Source organism: Chionomys nivalis, chromosome 5 (genome assembly GCF_950005125.1).
Source record: "Chionomys nivalis chromosome 5, mChiNiv1.1, whole genome shotgun sequence".
In the NCBI taxonomy this organism is placed as follows: Eukaryota; Metazoa; Chordata; class Mammalia; order Rodentia; family Cricetidae; genus Chionomys; species Chionomys nivalis.
Genome location: NC_080090.1, coordinates 675,718 through 696,252, shown reverse-complemented (window position 1 = coordinate 696,252; position 20,535 = coordinate 675,718). Strand labels below are relative to the sequence as shown.

Below are 20,535 nucleotides of genomic sequence, written 5' to 3'. Positions count from 1 at the left end.
CGGAGGTTGGCTGCGAACTCACTGCGCAGGCCGAGCTCGCACGCCAGGCCCGGGCAACAGGGCGGCCCACGCACAACCGGGCCAGGTCGTGCTGGGTCACATCCACCCGGGGCCGGACCCCCAGCGGCCCTCGCCGTCACCCCCACGGCCTTACCCCGGCTGCCGGACACACACGTGCTGGGTGACAGCCCCCTATAGGTTCCATACCTGCTGCCGGAAGTGAGCGAGGAGGGCAGTATAGGCATTTCCTGTGACGCCAGCGCCCGGACTCCATTAGGCAGCAGCTGGGGGAAGAATCAACACACCAGGGAGCAGAGCGGCACGGACCGAGCACCGAGGCGGCTGCTACCTTCGCCGCCGCCGCCGCCGGGGTTCCAGCTTCGGGCCTGCGCCCCCCAGTGCCCGCGAGTCCCCGGGCCGCGCCGCGAGCGCCTCCGGAGGGGGGGGGAAGGGCCCGGTCCTCCTTCTCCCCCTCCTCCCGCCCCACCGACCCCCGCCGCGCCCCGCCGGCCTCCCACCACGGCCTCTCTCGGCGAGGAAACTCTGGCCTCCGCTTCCTCCTCCTCCGACTCGGACGCCGGCGGAGCCTCCCCGCCCCCGCGGAAGAAGCCCCGAGCCTCGGCGGCGGAGGGAGCAGGAGAGCCCGGGGCCTCGGCCGGCCGAGCAGGCCTCCCCCCCCCGCCCTCGCCCTCGCCGGCCGCCGCCTCCTCCTCCGTGGTGGTGGTGGTGGGACTGCCTCCAGCCGCCCCCGCCGCCCCTCAGCGGAGTAGCGGCCACAGCCTGGTCGGCGGCAGCATGCAGGCCAACGGGGCGGGAGGAGGCGGCGGCGGGGGCGGCGGGGGCCAGGGCCAGACCCCGGAGCTCGCCTGCCTGTCGGCGCAGAACGGGGAGTCGTCCCCCTCGGCGGCGTCCGCGGGGGACCTGGCCCACGCCAACGGGCTCCTGCCTGCCGCCCCCTCCGCCGCTGGCAACAATAGCAACAGCCTGAGTGTCAATAACGGGGTTCCCGGCGGGGCCGCCGCGGCCTCCGCCACCGCCGCCGCCCTGGCCACCCCCGAGCTGGGCAGCAGCCTTAAGAAGAAGAAGCGGCTCTCGCAGTCGGATGAGGATGTCATTAGACTCATAGGACAGCACCTCAATGGCTTAGGGCTCAAGTAAGTGTCCGTCCGACAACCAGTGAGGGCCAGGCCGGGGCCGAGCCGCCGGGAGGGTTGTGGGGGGCCCCGGGGCCCAGTGCGCAGGAGGCCGCGGACAGACAGCCCCGGCAGGAACGGAAGGGAGGTCGAGGGAAACGAATCGGCTTGGTGTCGTGAGACCAGCCGGACCGTTTGGGCTGGGTAAGGGTGGTGGAAGCCCAGAGCGACCCCTCCCCTCGCACCTCCAGAGCTAGGTCGTCGGTCCGAGGAGGCGGACACCGAGGGTGTTTATGCTGGGGGAGGGGTGGATCAGAGCGGTGGAAATAATGAACCTTGGAGGATTTGTTTTTCAAGTGTGTCTCAGAGGCATCTTTGTGGGACACCACCCCACCCCCACCCATGACCGACAACAGCCCAGGCAAACTACCAATCAGGAAGGACAGTCGCCTACAAGTGTTTATGGGAACTAAGGGGCTGGGGTAATTTGGAAAGAGGCTGTCAAAGTAAATCTGATGGGAATAATGAAGAAAGATACGAGTTGAAGTCACGCCGAGGCTGTGTGTGTACTAAAGGCCTAGCACTAGTGAAATCCCACTTCAAAACCAAGACGATCGCCTCTGAAAAAGTGATGTCTGGTCTGGTGAATCATTTGTTTTTAAACACAGTTTGGGTGGCCTTTAACTTTGGGTGAAGGTAGGCAGCGGGTTTAACCAAAACTCACTGTTTTGTACACACACAAAAGAAAAACTAAGGGAGTTGAAGTAGGGTTGGTGGGAGTGTCCTGGAGCTGAATGAAGGGCCAGAGCCAGAAGGAGCTGATGGGAGTAAACACACAGCAGTTTCCTAGCCCCAAAGCGAAATTTAAAATAAACTCTTAGGCTGAAGTGCCGGGATTGTTGTTGGGTGTGTGTACGCGTGCGTGTGCATGTGTGCACGCGCGTGTACTTCTTGGAAAATGGGGAAAACTGCTCTTACTCAGAGGGACAGAAGTATTTTAATTCTCAAGCTGAGCATTGCACTGTTGAGCTGAAAAATGAGGAGCACTTAAAAAAAAAAACGCATAAGTAAAGCCATGAACACAAACACGACTGCTGAATGAAGGTTCTTAGATGCCAAAATATCTGGTAAATGAAACCTCGTTTGATGAGTAAGCTCCCAAAGAAAAATCTAGAAAGATTTCACTTTATTCCCTAAAGGAAAAGGGTAAGCGTGAAAATAAATCTCGTGAATGCTAACAACATATTACTGAGGGAAGCAGCAAGCTGACAGCAGCAGGCGGAAATAACCCGTGACTGTTTGGAATCTACACCATAGTAAATTGGCTATTTTTAGTATGGAGAGAAAGGAAATGGTTTCTGATGCTAGATTTGTTTTAATTTTAAAGATTGACCTAGCAGAATTTCCATACAAGCAAAATATCTGGAAGGAAAGCTCTACCTAACACAGGCCATCTGTCACCTTGCATTTTATCTTTTGAAATGCTGTGCCATAGATAGTTTCTGGATCCTACTTTTTATTTGACCAGTTGGTTAGAGAACATTTTTAGAAATTGTATACTCCTTTAAACTTCTGAAACATTAGATGTCAGAAGTAGGAAGAACTTCATTATGGTTTCAAGAAAGGTTTTCAACTTAAAATGTAGGTGGCATTTGAAATCGTTTACTTAACCAAGTGTTTCAAAGCTTTTTTTTCTTCTTCATGAAGTTGTAGATACTAGTTTATTAGGAAGCATGGATCCCTAAAGTTGGTCAGGTCTTTTTTACACTGTATCTCTCCTGCAGCCAGACTGTTGATCTCCTCATGCAAGAGTCAGGATGTCGTTTAGAACATCCTTCTGCTACCAAATTCCGAAATCATGTCATGGAAGGAGACTGGGATAAGGTAACGTAGGGCACATAGAGCTGTGTGACTGCTGCTAAAATTAAGCGTTTGGTGGAAATGTTGTGACAGTTTTGTTTTTCTTTTATGCCAATTTTTGCAGGCAGAAAATGACCTGAATGAACTAAAGCCTTTAGTGCATTCTCCTCATGCGATTGTGGTAAGAGGCGCACTTGAAATCTCTCAAACCTTGTTGGGAATAATTGTGGTAAATACACTTTTGTTCTTGGTTTCACATTTATGATTATCTTAGGTTATTGATAACTATAGGCATCTGATCTTAAGAGGCTTGAAAGTAAATTTTATATAATTTATAAATAAGGATGAGTTGTTTATGGTTGTAAGCTATGAACTTTAAATGTTTTATATCCTACTTAGTAAATGTGTCATTTAAAACTGTAATTTAAGCTCTAAAAACTTAGACATCTTCCTGCTTTTAGTGCTGTTGATAGGAGCCTTATATTGTCAGGATCAAGGATAAATTATACTTTTATATTACTCAAAATACTGAATATGCTTGAAGAGAAACTATGTTTGGGTATGTGTATACCATACAGCCTGAAGAAGCTGGCACATTATTTTTTTGAACATTGGAAATACATACTTAAGTCAAATTATACTGTTGTTGTGCTCCCCATTTTCTTTCTTTCAAGTTATGTGAATTGACAAGTGTCAGAGTCTGCATAATATGTGTCACTTTGAGGAGTTAAGGTGCAAGTTTGACCATTGGGCCCTGCTGGCCGCCCTTATTTCCTTGTCAAAATCAGTTTAGTAGTTTGCCCTGTTAACCTTCATTAGCCTTTATGGGTTTGGTTTGGTTTCTCATGCTGATGGGTTTTAATTCTTTAGGAAGGGATACATCGAGGTTTGTTTTGTTTTGTTTTTTTAAGCACTACTGATTGGAAAGCATGAAGAATCAGCTGCTGGCTGCTGGCTTATAAACTTCTAGCTGATTCATTTATTGTCAAAAGCATTTCCTGTCTGCTGGGGGAGGGGAGAGAAGGAGAATAGGAAGTAGGATAGAGGTAGTAGGTTGTATTAGTAAGTGACCATTAGTATTTTGGTTCTTTTTTTTTTTTTTTAATTGGGTCAAACATTAACTTTTTTTACCTTTGTCTATAAGCTGGTTTTCTTTAATCTTTTAAAAAATCTTATTACAAAATAGTTTCAAATTCTTTATATAATTCTGTACAATAATATAATCTTAGAAAGAGGACTTCAGGAATATTAAAGGTCTAAAGAAGTATGACAAAGGTGTAGTTAAATTCATGGTTCTGTTCTTTCAATACCCAAAGTATTAAAAAATTTAAATGAGTATAAAGTCAAATGATTTAACTTATGAAATAAACAATTCCATAGGATAATTTAAAAATAAAAATGAACTAAAGTTAGCATCCATATTTGAAGGAATTCAATTATTTCCAGGAAATAGACTATTCTTAATTGGTATGTCTGAGGTTTAAAACTTGAGTATATTTTAACTGAGCAGTTTTTCACAAATTTTTGGCTCAGTCTGGATGAGCAAAAACAAAATAAAATGGCCAAAATAAGAATTGAGGTTTATTGGTGGCTATAAAGAAATTTTATTTGTGGAGTATTTTGATGTGATTTTTTTTTTAGAGTATGCTTTCATTTTTTTAAGTTTATCCAAATTGTATCTGTAGTCTAGTAGTAAAATTTTAATGATTCACTTCCTTTAAAATTTTATTTGTAGTAATTTGAGACTTGGATTTAGATTATGATTCATTAGAAACTTCAATAGAAGCAACACGTATTTTGGAAAAAAGGTAGTTATAGATAATAAGGAGGAATCCTTTCTTTTTACAGCCTGTTCAGTCTATAGAACATTCTAGGATCTAATAAAAGATGAAGATTAAATCTGGCTGAGCCTCACACCATCAAACTGTTTAGGTATTTATACAAAGAAAGGGGCCCACTTTTGTCTCCCATAAGCACTGATGAATCAATTGCTTTAAAAGATTCAATTCAACATTTTTTGAAGCCATTCTTCACCTTTATAATATCATTTATTCCTTCCTGATTTCATTGCTAGAAGATCATCATAAAAGTTGAAATTTGTAATATCTTAGACACCAATCTTGTGGGTTTTTAACATAATTACTTAATTATCTACTCAGACCCTTGATGACAGTACAGTCTCAAAGTGCACACGATTGCTATTCCCAGTGGTGGGGACTAAGACCAGAGCCTGGCTGGGTTAACTAGTGCCCTGCCACTGAGCTGCATCCCTGCCCTGAAGACAGTCTGAACGCTTTTATTGATGTAGTTTACATCCCTCACTTTCCCCCTGTCCCCACACTTTAAAATGGTTTCTAGTCAAATGATACTCAGAATAGCAGATGTTGTGAGGTTTTTGGATGCTAAAGTCATGAATCAACATTTTTCAGTTTGAGTTGATAATGCCATGTCTGAGAATCTGGATAGGCATTTGAGACCAACAACAGAAAAATTGCAATATGCTTACAAAGTCTCGTTCTTTTGTTTTTTTAATGTAATAGAAATAATTTTATCAAAAAGGGCAAATATGGACTTGACAAAAATTAACTCATAAAGTCAAATAAGAGCTCTGATATCTTTACCTTAAATATAATTTATTTCTCCTTTCCTTGGAATCAGGATTTAATAGCAAAATTTGCTTATAACATTATTTAGGTATTAAAGCCATTGCAAAATTAGGAGATTGCCTTCAATAACTAGGCTCCATGAATACTATTATTTCAAAGTTTTTCTTCAGTGTTGAAATTCAGTCTGACAATATGGGAAAAGAACAGTGATTCAGATACTGGGTAAGGTGTGGGGAGGGGTCCAAGAAGAGATTTCAGCTTCAGGTTTTTATTAGATTTTAAAAGGAAGAAAAGAGCCCAGCAGTGGTGGCGCACGCCTTTAATCCCAGCACTTCGGAGGCAGAGGCAGGCGGATCTCTGTGAGTTCGAGACCAGCCTGGTCTACAAGAGCTAGTTCCAGGACAGGAACCAAATGCTACTGAGAAACCCTGTCTCAAAAAATCAAAAAAAGGGGAGGGGGGCTGGAGAGATGGCTCAGTGGTTAAGAGCACTGGCTGCTCTTCCAGAAGTTCTGAGTTCAATTCCCAGCAACCACATGGTGGCTCACAACCATCTGTAATGAGATCTGGCGCCCTCTTCTGGCGTGCGGGCATACATGGAGGCAGAATGTTGTATACATAAGAAATAAATAAAAATTTAAAGAAAGAAAAGAAAATATTGCTGTGACCGAAGTCATTGAAATAGTCTGGTAGAGATCTAACTGGAAACCCAGGGAGGGCGTTATTTCCTTGTCCCTCTTCTTGTCCTCTGGCTTCTTTCAGAAGTTTCTGATCTTTAAAAGAGAGAAAAGAAGAAGACCCCTGTCTAAACAAGCCTCAGTATTGCCTGATTTTTAACTTTCTCAGGAATGGACATCATTTATGCACTAAAAGATCTCTACTTTCTTGAGATTTAAATTTAGGAAGGTAAAATATATTTTTATTGTTACCGTGTGTCAGATATTTGAGCTGAGCTTTAGATGGATAAACGTTTGTTGTCAAGCTCTCCAGCTGTGACTGTCCAGCAGCATATTAGCTGCAGTGCTCTAGGCCAAGCTTTCACACCCATTGAGGGTGTTCATTGTCTTAGTTTAGATAAAATGACTCAGAAAAACGTTCTTGTATTGCTTTTATAGCATTCCCTGTATATACAGGAATATGAGTTTGTATTGTCTTTGCTCAAAGGTTTAGTCTGCCTTCTTTTTTTCTCCTGCCCCACCTTTGCGCATAGAACACAGTAATATGTTCTGCCAGGGTCTTGGTGAGAAAGTAAGGGAGAAATAGCATTGGGCACTGCCACTCTGTACATTGGATCGAGGGAGGGAGAGGTTAGCAATGTCCCTTTACACAATGGGTTGAGGGAGAGAGGGTATGGGGCCTTATGATTAATAGTAAATGAACAAGACTTGCCTGGAATTAAAAGGAAAAAATGTTTCCCAAATTCCCAATTGCTGAGAAACTTTAGTGAGGAAATGAAATCTGTGCTGACTAGTTGCATGTGACATTGTTTAAGTTTGTTTGTTTTGTTTTGGTTTTGGTTTTTCGAGACAGGGTTTCTCTGAACTAGCTCTTGTAGACCTGGCTGGTCTCGAACTCACAGAGATCCGCCTGCCTCTGCCTCCCGAGTGCTGGGATTAAAGGCGTGCACCACCACCGCCCGGTCATTGTTTAAGTTTGACTTAGAAATACAATAAATTGATGAACCCAACAGTTGATAACATAGAAGCTTTGTTTTCTAAAATTAAATGGTTTTTTCAGAAGATGGTGACAATAGCGTAATAACTTCACATATAAGGCCCAATTCCTCCCATTTTTTAAGACTTTTAAATTTAATTTTGGTACTTTTGTCACTTGAAAGTGTTTTTACTTGGCTTATAAAAAATAAACTTAAGTATAGCTATACAAAGTACTTTTCAAAGTGTCTTGCTGATTAGTCTGTTTCTGAAACCAACTAGCCTAGCCTTATGTGTAAAATTGGTAAGTGCAGTTTTCCTAGTTACAGGAGTATGTATCAGTTTCTAAAGTTTGTTGTTGGGTTTTTTGCTTTTGTTTTTGTCTTGCTTAAAGCTTTAAGATTAGATTATTAAACAGAAGGGTAACAGTCTTACAACAGATATATTTAAATAGTTATCCTGCTCTATATAAGAGGGTTTAAATATACTGTTGTATTGAGTTACAATAAGAATAAGCCAATAGTTTATATCTTATACTACTTTTTAAAAAAAAATTTAGTTTTTACTTATGTTTCTCTTACGTGCATTGGTATTCTGTCTACATGTGTATCTATGTTAGGGTGTGTGATCTCCTGGAGCTGGAGTCATAGACAGTTGTGAACTTCCACGTGGGTGCTGGGATCAGAACCTGGGTTCTCTGGAAGGCCATCCAATCTCTCCAGCCCCAGTATAGATATTACTTAATATAAAATCAAAGCAATTCATCACACTCTTAATTCTGTTGCTACAGCATAATTTACTTTTTTTTTTTAATGGATATTAAATCCACATTCAATGGAGCTTCTAAATGTGATAAACATTTTTGTCATTATGATCGCTGAAGCACGAGTAACAAATGTGAGCGGGTCCTCCAGTCAGTGGTCCTCAGTTAAGCTTCAAGTTTAGAAGACATTATAGATAGAATAGTTCATAGATACTGCTTGCCTAGTGGAAAAACTGCTAGGGTTGTGATCTTCATTTTCAAGTTTAGAGTAAGATGGTAATGTAACATTAAAAATGTTAAAACCAAACATTTCTGTAGGAATAAATGGGAGTGTCTCATAACTGAAAAGTGCTTTATTCTTGTGGGCAAGTAATAAATAATATTTATCTGTGCTTTGTTGCTAAACACATCAATGAGCAGATTATTACAAATATACAGAAATAGTAGATACTGAGTCTTCTAAAGAACCTTAAATCCAACCTTCTCATGTGGGTGTCTCCTCATAACTGTAGAGAGAATGAGCTTGTGCTCTCCCAGTTTAGTCACAGGGTCTGCAGACGCTTGCAGAGCAGCCTGCAGAATGCATCTGCTAGAAAGCCAGTTCTACTTCAGATAAGCCATATTCGGACACTTTCAGACTTCTGCCTAATGACTGTAGTTCTGCCTTCCAGTCACCTTAGTTTCTCTTCCACATTGTGACTTTTTGATTTGTTTTGTTTGGGGTTTTTGTTGTTGATTCTTTTAATTGTTGTTTTTGTGATGCTAGAATCAAATCCAGATCTCTACATACTACACAAGTCCTATACAACCGAGCTATACCCCTACTACATCATAGCTTCAAAATAACTTCCACTAACTGGAACTGTTTTCACCAGTGTTTTTAAAACTTGCTGCATGCTCTTACTGCCCTATTAAGATAGTCAGAAATTTTGAGAGCAAATAAGGAATTCTTGTCATAGTTTTAAATGTTGACACATAAAATTCTAAGGAAATTAGGAGCAGAATTTGTTTGTTTTTTGTTTTTTTTCTTAAGTTGATAATGCCTTGGTCACTAATGATCCTAACTGGAGATTTTTCAAAGAGTTTTATTAATATGTAGACTTGAACATTCATTTAATCTACTATGACTCATAAAACAAATTATTTTGAGTCATCTTGAAGCTTTATAAAATTATTTTCAAAAGGCATAGTAGAATGGTTTCTACTGTTCTGTTTAGGCACAAACATTTTCTGAACCTTCCATCAACCTTTTTCCCCTGACTGCTGCTTTCTGTCATGTCAGAGGATGAAGTTTTTGCTGCTGCAGCAGAAGTACCTGGAATACCTGGAGGATGGCAAGGTCCTGGAGGCACTTCAAGTTCTACGCTGTGAACTGACGCCGCTGAAATACAATACAGAACGCATTCATGTTCTTAGTGGGTAAGGAAGTGGAGTTCTTAAGACTTCAGATTAATGAAGGGTCTGTTCATTTTTATAGAAGTTTACTAATGATCAAAGTTATATTTCATTAATTAACTTTCTTACTGAGAAAGTCCTGGATATTGCTGAACTCTTAGTTCTGAATAAATTCACTTATGTATGCACAAAGCTATTTAGCTATCTGTATTAAGTTTTGAGAGCTGGGCAGTGGTGGCACACTTTTAATCCCAGCACTCAGAGTCAGAGACAGGTGTATTTCTGAGTTTGGTCAAAGGACGGAGTACCAGGTCAGCCAGGAAACCCTATCTCAAACAAACAAATTTAAAAAACAAAACAAAAAACGATTTGAGATACTTAATAGGTAAAAAGGAGAAGAAATCCATATAGCCAGTGAGATACTATTTCAAAATCTGCTCAAAATTAAAAAAGCAGTCAGGTGGTAGTGGCGCACACCCTTATCCCAGCACTAAGGAGGCAGAGGCAGGTAGAGATCTCTGTGAGGGCAAGGCCAGCCTAGACTACAGAGCAAGTTCTAGGACAGGTTCCAAAGCTACACAGAGAAACTCTGTCCCGAAAAACTATAAATAAACAAACAAATAAGAAAGAAAAAAAGAAAGAAAACTTCATGGCTTTGGATCACAGCAAGCAATAAACAGCATACAAAACTATTATTTGCTTAACTGTTAGCATGGCCTTTATCTGCTACATTTATTTATCTGTTTGTTTATATAGAAACATGGTCTTATCACATATCCCTACATAGATGACCTAAAATTCATGAGGAATGTACAACTGGGCAGTGGTGGTGCATGCCTGTAGTCCCAGCATTCAAGAGGTGGAGGCAGGTGGATCTGAGTTCAAAGCCAGCCTGATGTACAGAGTGAGTTCTAGGATAGCCAGAGCTATACAGAGAAACCCTGTTGGGGGGTGGGGGGGAGGTCCACATGATTCTGCTTCCCAAGTGTTGGGATTGAAGGTACATGCCACCACACAGGGCCAGAACATACTATTTAATGCATAGTTTTTTCTTTAAAGTGATCTTGAAAGAAGAAAGAATTCTGCTCGTGCTGTATCTTTTCCGTTCTACCATGTCACTTCGCATAAGCACATTTGTCTAAACCCATATTCCCATAAAGGGCACAGAAATAACCATAGGTCCTCTTTTTCTTTTTTCTTTTTTTGCTATGCTGGGATTAAACCAAGGACTTTGTTAGTTTTGGGGCTTTTGTTTTGTGATGCAGGGTTTTTCTGTTTAGCTTTGGAGCCTGTCTTATAACTTGCTCTGTATACCACGTTGCCCTTGAACTCAAAGAGATCTACCTACCTCTATAGTGCTGGGATTAAAGGTGTGCACCACCTAGTATTTTTATGTGTGATGGGTAAGCCAAGCATCTATCACTGATCATTGAGGTAAATGTCTCCAGCCCTCTTCCTTCTTTTTATTTTTAGACAATCTCCTTAAGCTTCCCTGGCTGGTTCAGTGTAACAAGTCTTTCTCTGTCCTGCTAGCTCCCAAATAATGACACAGAGACTTATTAATTATGAAAGCTCAGCCTATAGCTTAAACTTGTTTCTAATTAACTCTTATAACTTAAATTAACCCATTTATACTAATCTAAATTCTACCTCATGGCTGGTATCTTTCCTCCTGCGTATCGTGTGTTCTGCCTCTCCTCACTTCTGCTCCTTTTTTCTTCCCAGAGTCCTCTGTACCCAGAAGTCTCACCTAACATTTTCACAGAGGAAACAAATATTCCGCAGTAGTTCAGCTTCTGGAGCAGTCTGGGTTGTGTGCCTGTGCCACCACATGTCATTTTGCAAAATTAAAAAAGTGAACAATTTTCCCACCTAGCTACTGATGTTAATTCTCCCACAATATTCCCTTTTTTTCATTATCCACCTCACCCCCCACCCCCCAGGGTTTCTCTACATAATAGTCCTGGTGGTCCTGAAACTCTCTGTAGACCAGGCTGGCCTCAAACTCGTAGAGACGACCCATCTGCCTCTGCCTCCCGAATGCTGGGATTAAATGTGTGCACCGCCACCACCTAGCATTTTCCACTTGTTCTTGTGTTGTACACATGCGTATGTGGAGGTCAGTGGACAACTCATGAGTCCGTTCTTCCAGCCGTGGGCTCTAAGGATCAGACTCAGGCTGGCAGGCAGGCTTGTGCAGCCTTGACGCACTAGTTCCCCAAAATTATTTTAGAGACAAAATTTTGATAATCCAGTTTCTTCGGAGGCTTGTTAAGTATAATTACACTTCTAAAACGTTTTCCCATTAACCAAAATACTACATCCATACTTAAAGCAAGAAGGCTGTTTGCGTAGACTCTGTTACTTTTTCAGTTGAGGAAAGGAGGGGCGTTGACCCTGGTATTTGAGAGGTGTCACTGCCTTACTTGTGCAGCAGGGAGCAGAGTGAGTACGTGGGTTTATTTCACCCTCATTGCCTAATTGTCTGTTATTTATTTTGTTTTTGTTTTACTGTTTTTTTTTTTCGAGTCAGGGTTTTTCTTTATAGCTTTGGAGGCTGTCCTGGAACTCACTTTGTAGAACAGGCTGGCCTCAAACTCAGATATCGCCTGTCTCTGCCTCCCGAGCGCTGGGATTAAAGGTGTGTGCTACCACCAGCCGCCTTTAATTGTTTTTTATATAAGTGTCAAGGAAGGTATATTTGGCAGAGCACCCAGGAGACTTACCCATCAGATTTCACTTCCGAGTTGAATATGGCCTTTACTTCTTTTATATAGTCCGTTCCCTGAGAAAAGCCAGGTTGGAGGTATCCTCCCTATAGGAGGTCATTATATATTCCCCAGAGCTGAGGAAGTTGAGCATTTATACCACATTTATTTATTTATGTATTTATGTATTTATTTATTTATTTAGTTTTTAGTTTTTAGTTTTTCGAGAGAGGGTTTCTCTGTAGCTTTGGAGCCAGTCCTGGAACTAGCTCTTGTAGACCAGGCTGGCCTCGAACTCACAGAGATCCGCCTGCCTCTGCCTCCCAAGTGCTGGGATTAAAGGCGTGCGCCACCACTGCCCGGCTATTATACCACATTCATACATAGTGAGGAATAATGCTGGATTCCAGGCATAGGTAGCCCTCCCTTGTGGTTGCTGGGTACTTGAACTCAGGTCCTCATGCCAAACAAGCATTCTTACCCACTAAAACACTTTCTCAGCCCTATGTTGTTTTTACTTGTGATTTTTAGTACTTATATCACTGAGAATCAGTGAAGTTGGCTCAATTGTGAAGAACAAGGTGCAGTCTGTGTTCCTGCACTGCTTAACTTCTCAAAACGATTTCCCAAGCTTTTTGTGTCTCAATTTCTTCATTTATGTAATTAGAATAATAGTGTTTGCTTCATACGGGGTAGTTGTGGCATTCAGTGAAGCATGTGCTGAAGATTTGGAATAACCTGACATAAAGTAAGCTACATATATTATGTATAGCAGAAGGGAGCACTCTTTTAATTGCAGTGATAACATTGTGTATTTTGATAATAGTCTATTGCCTTTTAATAATTTATGAAGGTACCAGTTTGTATTAATAAATTGAATTCACTGTAAAAAATTTTTCTTGATTTGCATGAGCAAGAACTTGATTGTGAAAATATAATCAACTATTTTTTAATTATATTTCAAAAGAGTTTGAGATTTGGTTCTTTCTTTATTATAGGTATCTAATGTGTAGCCATGCGGAAGACCTAAGGGCAAAAGCTGAATGGGAAGGCAAGGGGACAGCTTCTCGGTCCAAACTGCTGGACAAGCTTCAGAGTAAGAGTTTTTGGTGTTTATTTCCTTTTAGATTGGAAGTAATAAAGATCAAATAGGAACCTTGTACTTGGACACACTTTCACTGAGTTTTTGTGGAAGAAGGAGTCCATTAAAGAGACCTTTACACCAAAGAGTCTCACTCACCAGATGGGACCTGGAAACAGTGTGGAGGTGCTGGTCTCCGCATTCTCCTTATGTTTGTAATCTCTTTTTAATAGGGTTTTTTTTTTTTTTTACAGTTTATTTAACTTTATTTTATGTGCATTGGTGTGAAGGTGTCAGATCCCCTGAAACTAGATTTACAGATAGTTGTGAGCTGCCATGTGGGTGCTGGGAATTGAATTCGGGTCCTCTCAGAGAGCAGCCAGCACTCTCTCCAACCCCTTATGTTTGTTTTCTCTTTTTAAAATATTTTTTTCATTTATTTCACATTTTAAATATAAACTCCCCTATGTTTGAGTGCTTTGTTTCGTCTTGTTTCTCTGTAGCTTTGGAGCCTGCTCTGGCCTCGAACTCTCTTAGATCCGCCTGTCTCTTCCTCTCAAGTGCTGGGATTAAAGGCGTGCACCACCAATGCCTAGCATGTTTGTATTCTTTTTTTTTTTTTTTTTGATTTTCGAGACAGGGTTTCTCCATAGCTTTTTGGTTCCTGTCCTGGAACTAGCTCTTGTAGACCAGTCTGGCCTCGAACTCACAGAGATCTGCCTGCCTCTGCCTCCCGAGTGCTGGGATTAAAGGCGTGCGCCACCACCGCCCAGCATGTTTGTATTCTTTAGTGATGTTCTTTTTTTTTTAAGATTTATTTATTATATATACAACATTCTGCCTCCATGTATGGCCACATGCCAGAAGAGGGCACCAGATACCATTACAGATGGTTGTGAGCCACCATGTGGTCACTGGGAATTGAATTCAGGACCTCTGGAAGAGCAGTCAGTGCTCTTAACCACTGAGCCATATCTCCAGCCCCTTTAGTGATGTTCTTAAGTTCTTTTCTTTGGATGAAAAGTACTAAGGATAGAGAGAAAAAAAAAGTGAACCACAGCTTCAAGTCCCACACATTTTACAATTTTTGTTCTTTAGGTAAATTGTTTTATGCTTCTCCCAGCTGTGTTAGCTTGCTTTCTAGTTTTTTGGGGGGGATCATTTTTTACCATATCTTTATGTAAAATACCTCTTTTCTATTCAAATTATACAGAGTAGAAATCTCAAGAATCAGAAAATATATACTCCATATACCTGGGAGAAATGTAAAGCATAAAAGAATTAGAATTAAGTTTGTATGGATTCTGTTCTCTGAATTATCATGGTACCTTTGGCATTAGTAGCCTCAGAGTTTTGACTTACTCTTTGTTAAGTGAAGATTTATCTCATGCTGAGATACATAATCATCTACTGACACATAATCATCATTGTATTTTCTGTCCCATCTTTTTACTTTTGTAGTGTGTTTTGTATGTGGTATTATTCCTCGCAGAAACTCCACCTACAGGATATAGCCCAATTACTCCTTTCTAGTGGCAATATCACTGTAGTTTTTGAAAATGTTCCTACAACTTCCCCTATGTCATGTCCCTGGAGCTTTTGTCTGTGTAGCGGAAATGTAATACTGAGGTAAAAGGTGCAGCAGAAGAGAACTGAATGTCTTAAATAAAAGTTTACAGTTTATTATTATTTTTATTTCTCTTTTTTAAAATATCTTTTATTAAAGCCTATTTACCACCATCAGTGATGCTTCCCCCACGGCGTTTACAGACTCTTCTGCGGCAGGCGGTGGAGCTACAAAGGGATCGGTGCCTATATCACAATACCAAACTTGACAATAATCTAGATTCTGTGTCTCTACTTATAGATCATGTTTGTAGTAGGTAAGAGAAAAATTTCTTACATTTTCAAATGTTAGTGTATTACAGATGGAATTATGAACTTTTTGCAAACATTTTCTAGGGTTTCTTTGTGTAGCTATATAATAGTTCATATCTGATTTACTATTTATTCACAGTAAAACCCAGAATTACTAAAATTGAAACTGAGTAGAAAAGAATAGAAATCAGCTTGTACTCTGTAAGCCGGTGTTGATGTGGTAAGCCACAGTTGGGACCTGAAGCCCAAAAGCCAATTTTTCGTTTTCTTATCTGTAGGTTTGGTTAGTTATTTCCTGTGTTCAACATTTTAACTATGTACAAAGTTATTTTCTACATATATAAACCATTGAAATGCTTTTTTCTTAAGTTAAAGTTCTGCTTTTTGTAGAAGAATGGCTTCAAAAATGGCTAGAATAATAGACATTAACTTTGTGTTTATGTTTACCAAACAATGCACATAATTGAAGTTGGAAGAATTCAAGCTTGTCTTTTGGTGTTGAGTACTTTTTAGTAAAAATTTCTCTTCTATTTTAATGATGCTCTCCAAAATTAAATCATAACTTTAAAAGACCAAGATAGAAATTGTGAACCCTTCCAAACTTGAGGAAAGAAATGGTTTGGTTCTGATCAAACATTGAAAGCAGGCTGCTGTAGTGCACGTACTCCGTTCCTTCTGTTCACATTCATTGAAGAAGTAACAAAAGAAATGGATTTCGGTGGTGAAAGACAGAGTGTATATGTTAATCAGTAAGGAGCTTTTGAATAACCAGAAATACTATGCATACATGTAGATGCTGCTTTAAAATAATATTTAGGAGTATTATTTATTTATTTTAAAAATTTATATCTTATGTATGAATGCTCTGCATGTACACTTGCATGCCAGCAGGGGCCATCAGATGCTATTGCAGATAGCTGTGAGCCACCATGTGGTTGTTGGGAATTGAACTCAGGACCTCTGGAAGAGCAGCCAGTGCTCTTACTGCCAAGCCATCTCTCTAGTCCCCTTGAGGTGTTGTTTTTTTTTTTTTTTTTTTTTTTTGTTTTTTTTTTGTTTTTCGAGACAGGGTTTCTCTGTGGTTTTGGAGCCTGTCCTGGAACTAGCTCTTGTAGACCAGGCTGGTCTCGAACTCACAGAGATCCGCCTGCCTCTGCCTCCCGAGTGCTGGGATTAAAGGCGTGCGCCACCACCGCCCGGCCCCTTGAGGTGTGTTTAAACCAAGTGATTTACTTTGCTTTTTTTGTTTTTGTTTTTTCTTTCATCAGTACTAGAAACAGAACATAGGTCTTTTCAAATGCTAGTCAAAAGTTCTAACACTGAGCCCTGTCCCTAGCCCTATAATCTGCCTGTGTGTGTAGTTGTGTCATTGCTGACTGTACTTGTCTGAGCTGTTGGCCTTAGAAATGATGCTCTTGTTGAAGTACTGGATCATGTTTGGTGTGAGTTACTGTTGTGCTAGCATAGGACGTGATAGTGATCCTTTCCCTTAGCACGGCTCACTCCTTGGCGCTGTTTGACTTTTTGGGGAGAACTTTTAGAGCTTTTTGTTTAGATTGGATGAGTGGGTGGGTAGGGGATAGATTAAAGACTATATAGTCTGTGTCTTGTTTTATAGCTCCTTTAGGTTGTTTAAAATTAAGTCGCCTGTAGACCAAGGTCTCTTTGTAGCTCATAAACTCATTTCTGCTGAGGAAATGAAAGGTGACAAGTAGACCTGATAGTGCCCGAAGTGTCAGAAAATAAAAGCCTTTCCTTCATGCATGGAAACAGAAACCCATGACAGGAGGATTTTCCACCCCTGTTTGCACCTTAGTTCCTGATGTCACTATTTGTAGACTAATATATGACAAATACTTAGTCCTTTTTCTGTCCTTCACCTCAGGTGGGGTGCTCATCAGACCATGTGTAAAGCACTCTGACATTTTACTAAAACTGAAACTCTTGCTTTTCAAAAGTGTTCCTTAGATCTTCTTTATGATTAAAAAAAAATTCACACACATGGTACATGGACTTACTTTTGCAGGCAAGACACCCATACATATAACAATAAATTAAAAACAGCATTGTGCCTTCTGTTTATCACTTCCCTCCTTCAAGGGTAACTTCTCAAATCGTTCCCTGCTTGCTGTGCAGTTCTTTGGTCTGTCCTTGTTTTTCTTCACCAGGTTTCTTCACTAGTGTCACTGCTGATGTTGTTGAGGATAGTCTGTCTGATTCAGCAGCTGCCTTCCAGGTTTTCTCGAGCTTTCTACAGTATTACAGCATTATAGCTTTCTATAAATATTCCAGGCTCTAGATTGATACTCTGACCCCTCCAAGGGCTCTTCTTCTCTGTCTGTCCCTTTAATAGTTTGTCCCAGGGTTGTCTCTTTCCTCATCTTTCTTCCGTAGGTTATACTTCCACGAATCTAGGGTCTCCTGGGAATAGGCCAGAGCTACAGTTTTTCTCTCGTGAGCCTTAGATCTGAGTACAGTTTGGCTATTGCTCTAGTTAAACACAGCAGATCCAAATAGATTTTTCTCTGCCTCTTATTCAGGCCTGCTAAGTCTGGTTGTTTGTTTGTTTTTTGTTTTTGTTTTTTTATACTTGAGTTCTATATTTTTTCTTTGTCACATGTATGTTATATGTGCTTCAGTATATGTGTTTTCATATGTGTGTAGGTACACGTGTACATATGGGTGCATCTGTGTGGAGGACCAAGGTTGATACTGGAAATCTTCCTCAGTTGTTCTTCCACTTTATTCTTTTAAGACAGGGTCTCTGGCTGAACCTGGAGCTCACCAATCCCAGCAAGTCTCTAGCCAGTTTGCTCCAGAGATTCCCCTGCCTCCACCTTCAGAGGCTGGAATTACAGGCGGGTTACCATGTCAACCTGGCATTTACATGGGGTTCGGGGCATCTGAACTTCCCATCCTCTTGCTTGCTTGCAAGAACTTCAGCTGCCAAGCCATCTTCCCCTGCATTTTCTATCTCAGGGAGGATCTACCTACCCAGTTCACCAAGCCGGAAACCAGGAGCCGTCCCCAGCTGTTCATTCTAGAGGTAGATTTTAAGGAGACTAAGAGAGTAACACCAGGCATTAACTCAGTAAGTTGTCCCTTCGTTGCCAGACTGGAAAGTAGAGCCTGAATTTAATTCCTTAAGTTTAGCTAGAGGTCTTCAAAAGAAAAGTTGATCATTTTTAACCATCTACTTTATTTTCTTCTAGAAACTACATTTTAGCATTGGAGTTAGAAAGAAATTTTTGAAATAAAATATAAACATACTATCCAATCTTTCCTCTCTGGAGAATAGAGAATTGATTATGAATAACTGATTATGACTTTGAAAAGCCCATGTAAACACTGAAGAGTTTTTATTAGATTGTATACAATTTTTTTATTAACTAGTTTGTACATATTTTTGGTTTAAATGTGACCAGTAAGGAACTTTTTTTTTTTTTTTTTAAAGAAAGTATTTTCTGGACTTTTTCACACTGATAACTAATGGAAGTATGTTTTTATATGCTACTTTTATAAGTACAAATTTTTTAGTACAGAATTTTTATAAAATATTTGTAGACACAAGTTAAAGATTGAATTTGGTCAAAATGCTACATTTACTGTTTTCTTTCATACAGTACTGGTTTTTAATACCGTCTAAAGTTTTGAATTTATTTGAAAGCAAGGCCATCACCCATCACTTATGTATCTGAAAAAGATGTTAATAAATTTGCAGGTTACTGTAGCCTTTATTTTTAATTTTCTCTCTAGATTTTATTTTCTGTGTATGAGTGTTCTGCCTTTGTGCATTGTGTGTGTGCCTGCTGTCCACATAGCCTAAAGAGATGCCTGGCTCTCCTGGAGCTGGAGTTAAGAGACAGCTGTGAGCTGCTATATGGGTGCTGGGAACCAAACTCAGACCTTCTACAGGAGCAGCAAGTGCTCTTAACCACCGAGCCATCTCTCCAGCCCCCCTTAGTCTTAGTAAAAGACTAAATGATAGCTGGGATGTGGAGGCACACAACTTTAATCACAGCACTGGGGATGCAGAGGCAGGTGGATCTCTGTGAGTTCAAGGCCAGCCTGTTCTACAAGAGCTAGTTCCAGTACAGGCTCCAAAGCTACACAAAGAAACTTTATCTTGGAGGGAGAGGGAAACAACACAAGAAGATAAAATGATAATTTTAAATTGACTGACAGCTGTCAAGAGACTAAGTGACTTTAATGCCCTGTAATTTTGAATTAGTTCTTACTTACAGGTTATTTGCTAATCTAAATGAATCTTTCCACTGTGATCAAATCAACTTCAGGCAAAAGAATTTTTATTACAATTTTATTAGTCTTTGAAAAATAGTGTTTAAAGTTGACATTTGGAAAGATAATTCAGTCAATTATAGGTTCAAAATTTAGTTCAGCTAGTTTTGTGAAAATCTGGTAAGATAATGGCTTCTTGAGCCTTGTAAAAATGGGGGTGATAAAATTTCTCTTGTCAAATTAGTTTCAAGAATTAGTATTCTGGGGCTGGAGAGATGGCTCAGAGGTTAAGAGCACCGATTGTCCTTCCAGAGGTCCTGAGTTCAATTCCCAGCAACCACATGGTGGCTCACAACCATCTGTAATGAGATCTGGTGCCTGCAGGCACACATGGACACAGAACACTGTAAACAAAATAAATAAATAAATTAAAAAAAAAGAATTAGTATTCTGGAGGCTGGAGTAAAGGCTCAGCAGTTAAGAGTAGTTGTTCTTGATGAGGACCCAGATTTGGTTCCCAGCACCCGCATGGTTAGCAGCTGTTTATAACTCCATTTCCAGGTTTCCAGCTCCCTCTTCTGGCTTGTGTGGATACACTGCACACAAGGTCCACAGACATAAATGCAGGCAAAATACCCATATACATAAGAAAAAAATAAAAGACTGTCTTATAGAAAGTGTCACATGCAATACTTGGCACCTAGTAAAGTGCTTAATAAAATGCAATTATGCATTATTTTTGTTCAGAATAAAATAACAGTTTAATACTAAAGTAGTTCTTAGTTAAGTAATCTAAAAATTTAAAGTTGCCAAGTATTACCTGCTAAGGCTAATTGCTTGCCACCTGTCAGGCTGGCCAGTTGACAGTATACTCTTCCGTGCACACTAGTTTTGTTTTTTGAGACAGGATCTTGCTGTGTTGCCCATGCTGGTCTCAAATTCCCAGACTCAGTCAGTCTTCCTGCTGGAGCTCCACGAGTGCTGGGACTGTAGGCTCACTTCACTCGCTGGGCTCTTAGTACAATTGTTGGGGAAAAATAGAGAAGTCTTTGGAAGATAAACTTAAAAAGAACTTTTGAAGATAAATTTAAAAGTATGACTTGAGCAAGATCATACCTGCCTGTTTATTAATCCAGTACTTGGAAGACTCAGGGCCGGAAGATGAAGAGTTTCAGACAAGCCTGGGCTACAATAGTAAGAACCAGTGTCAAAATGGGTAGG

The 20,535-nt window shown here is 40.6% G+C and overlaps 1 protein-coding gene across 2 annotated transcripts in view; it reads left to right on the top strand.

Moving 5' to 3' along the window:
* Positions 1–243: 243 nt before the first annotated feature.
* Wdr26 (WD repeat domain 26) overlaps positions 244–20,535 on the top strand; it is a 46,524-nt gene continuing 26,232 nt past the window's right edge. The window contains exons 1-6 of one of the 2 annotated variants that reach the window (XM_057769229.1): positions 244–1,154; positions 2,918–3,017; positions 3,118–3,222; positions 9,296–9,432; positions 13,115–13,212; positions 14,924–15,080. In XM_057769229.1, coding sequence (XP_057625212.1) covers positions 796–1,154; positions 2,918–3,017; positions 3,118–3,222; positions 9,296–9,432; positions 13,115–13,212; positions 14,924–15,080 — 956 coding nt within the window. In that variant the 5' untranslated portion in view covers positions 244–795. The remainder of the gene's footprint in view (positions 1,155–2,917; positions 3,018–3,117; positions 3,223–9,295; positions 9,433–13,114; positions 13,213–14,923; positions 15,081–20,535) is intronic. The other variant, XM_057769230.1, reaches the window with a different exon arrangement.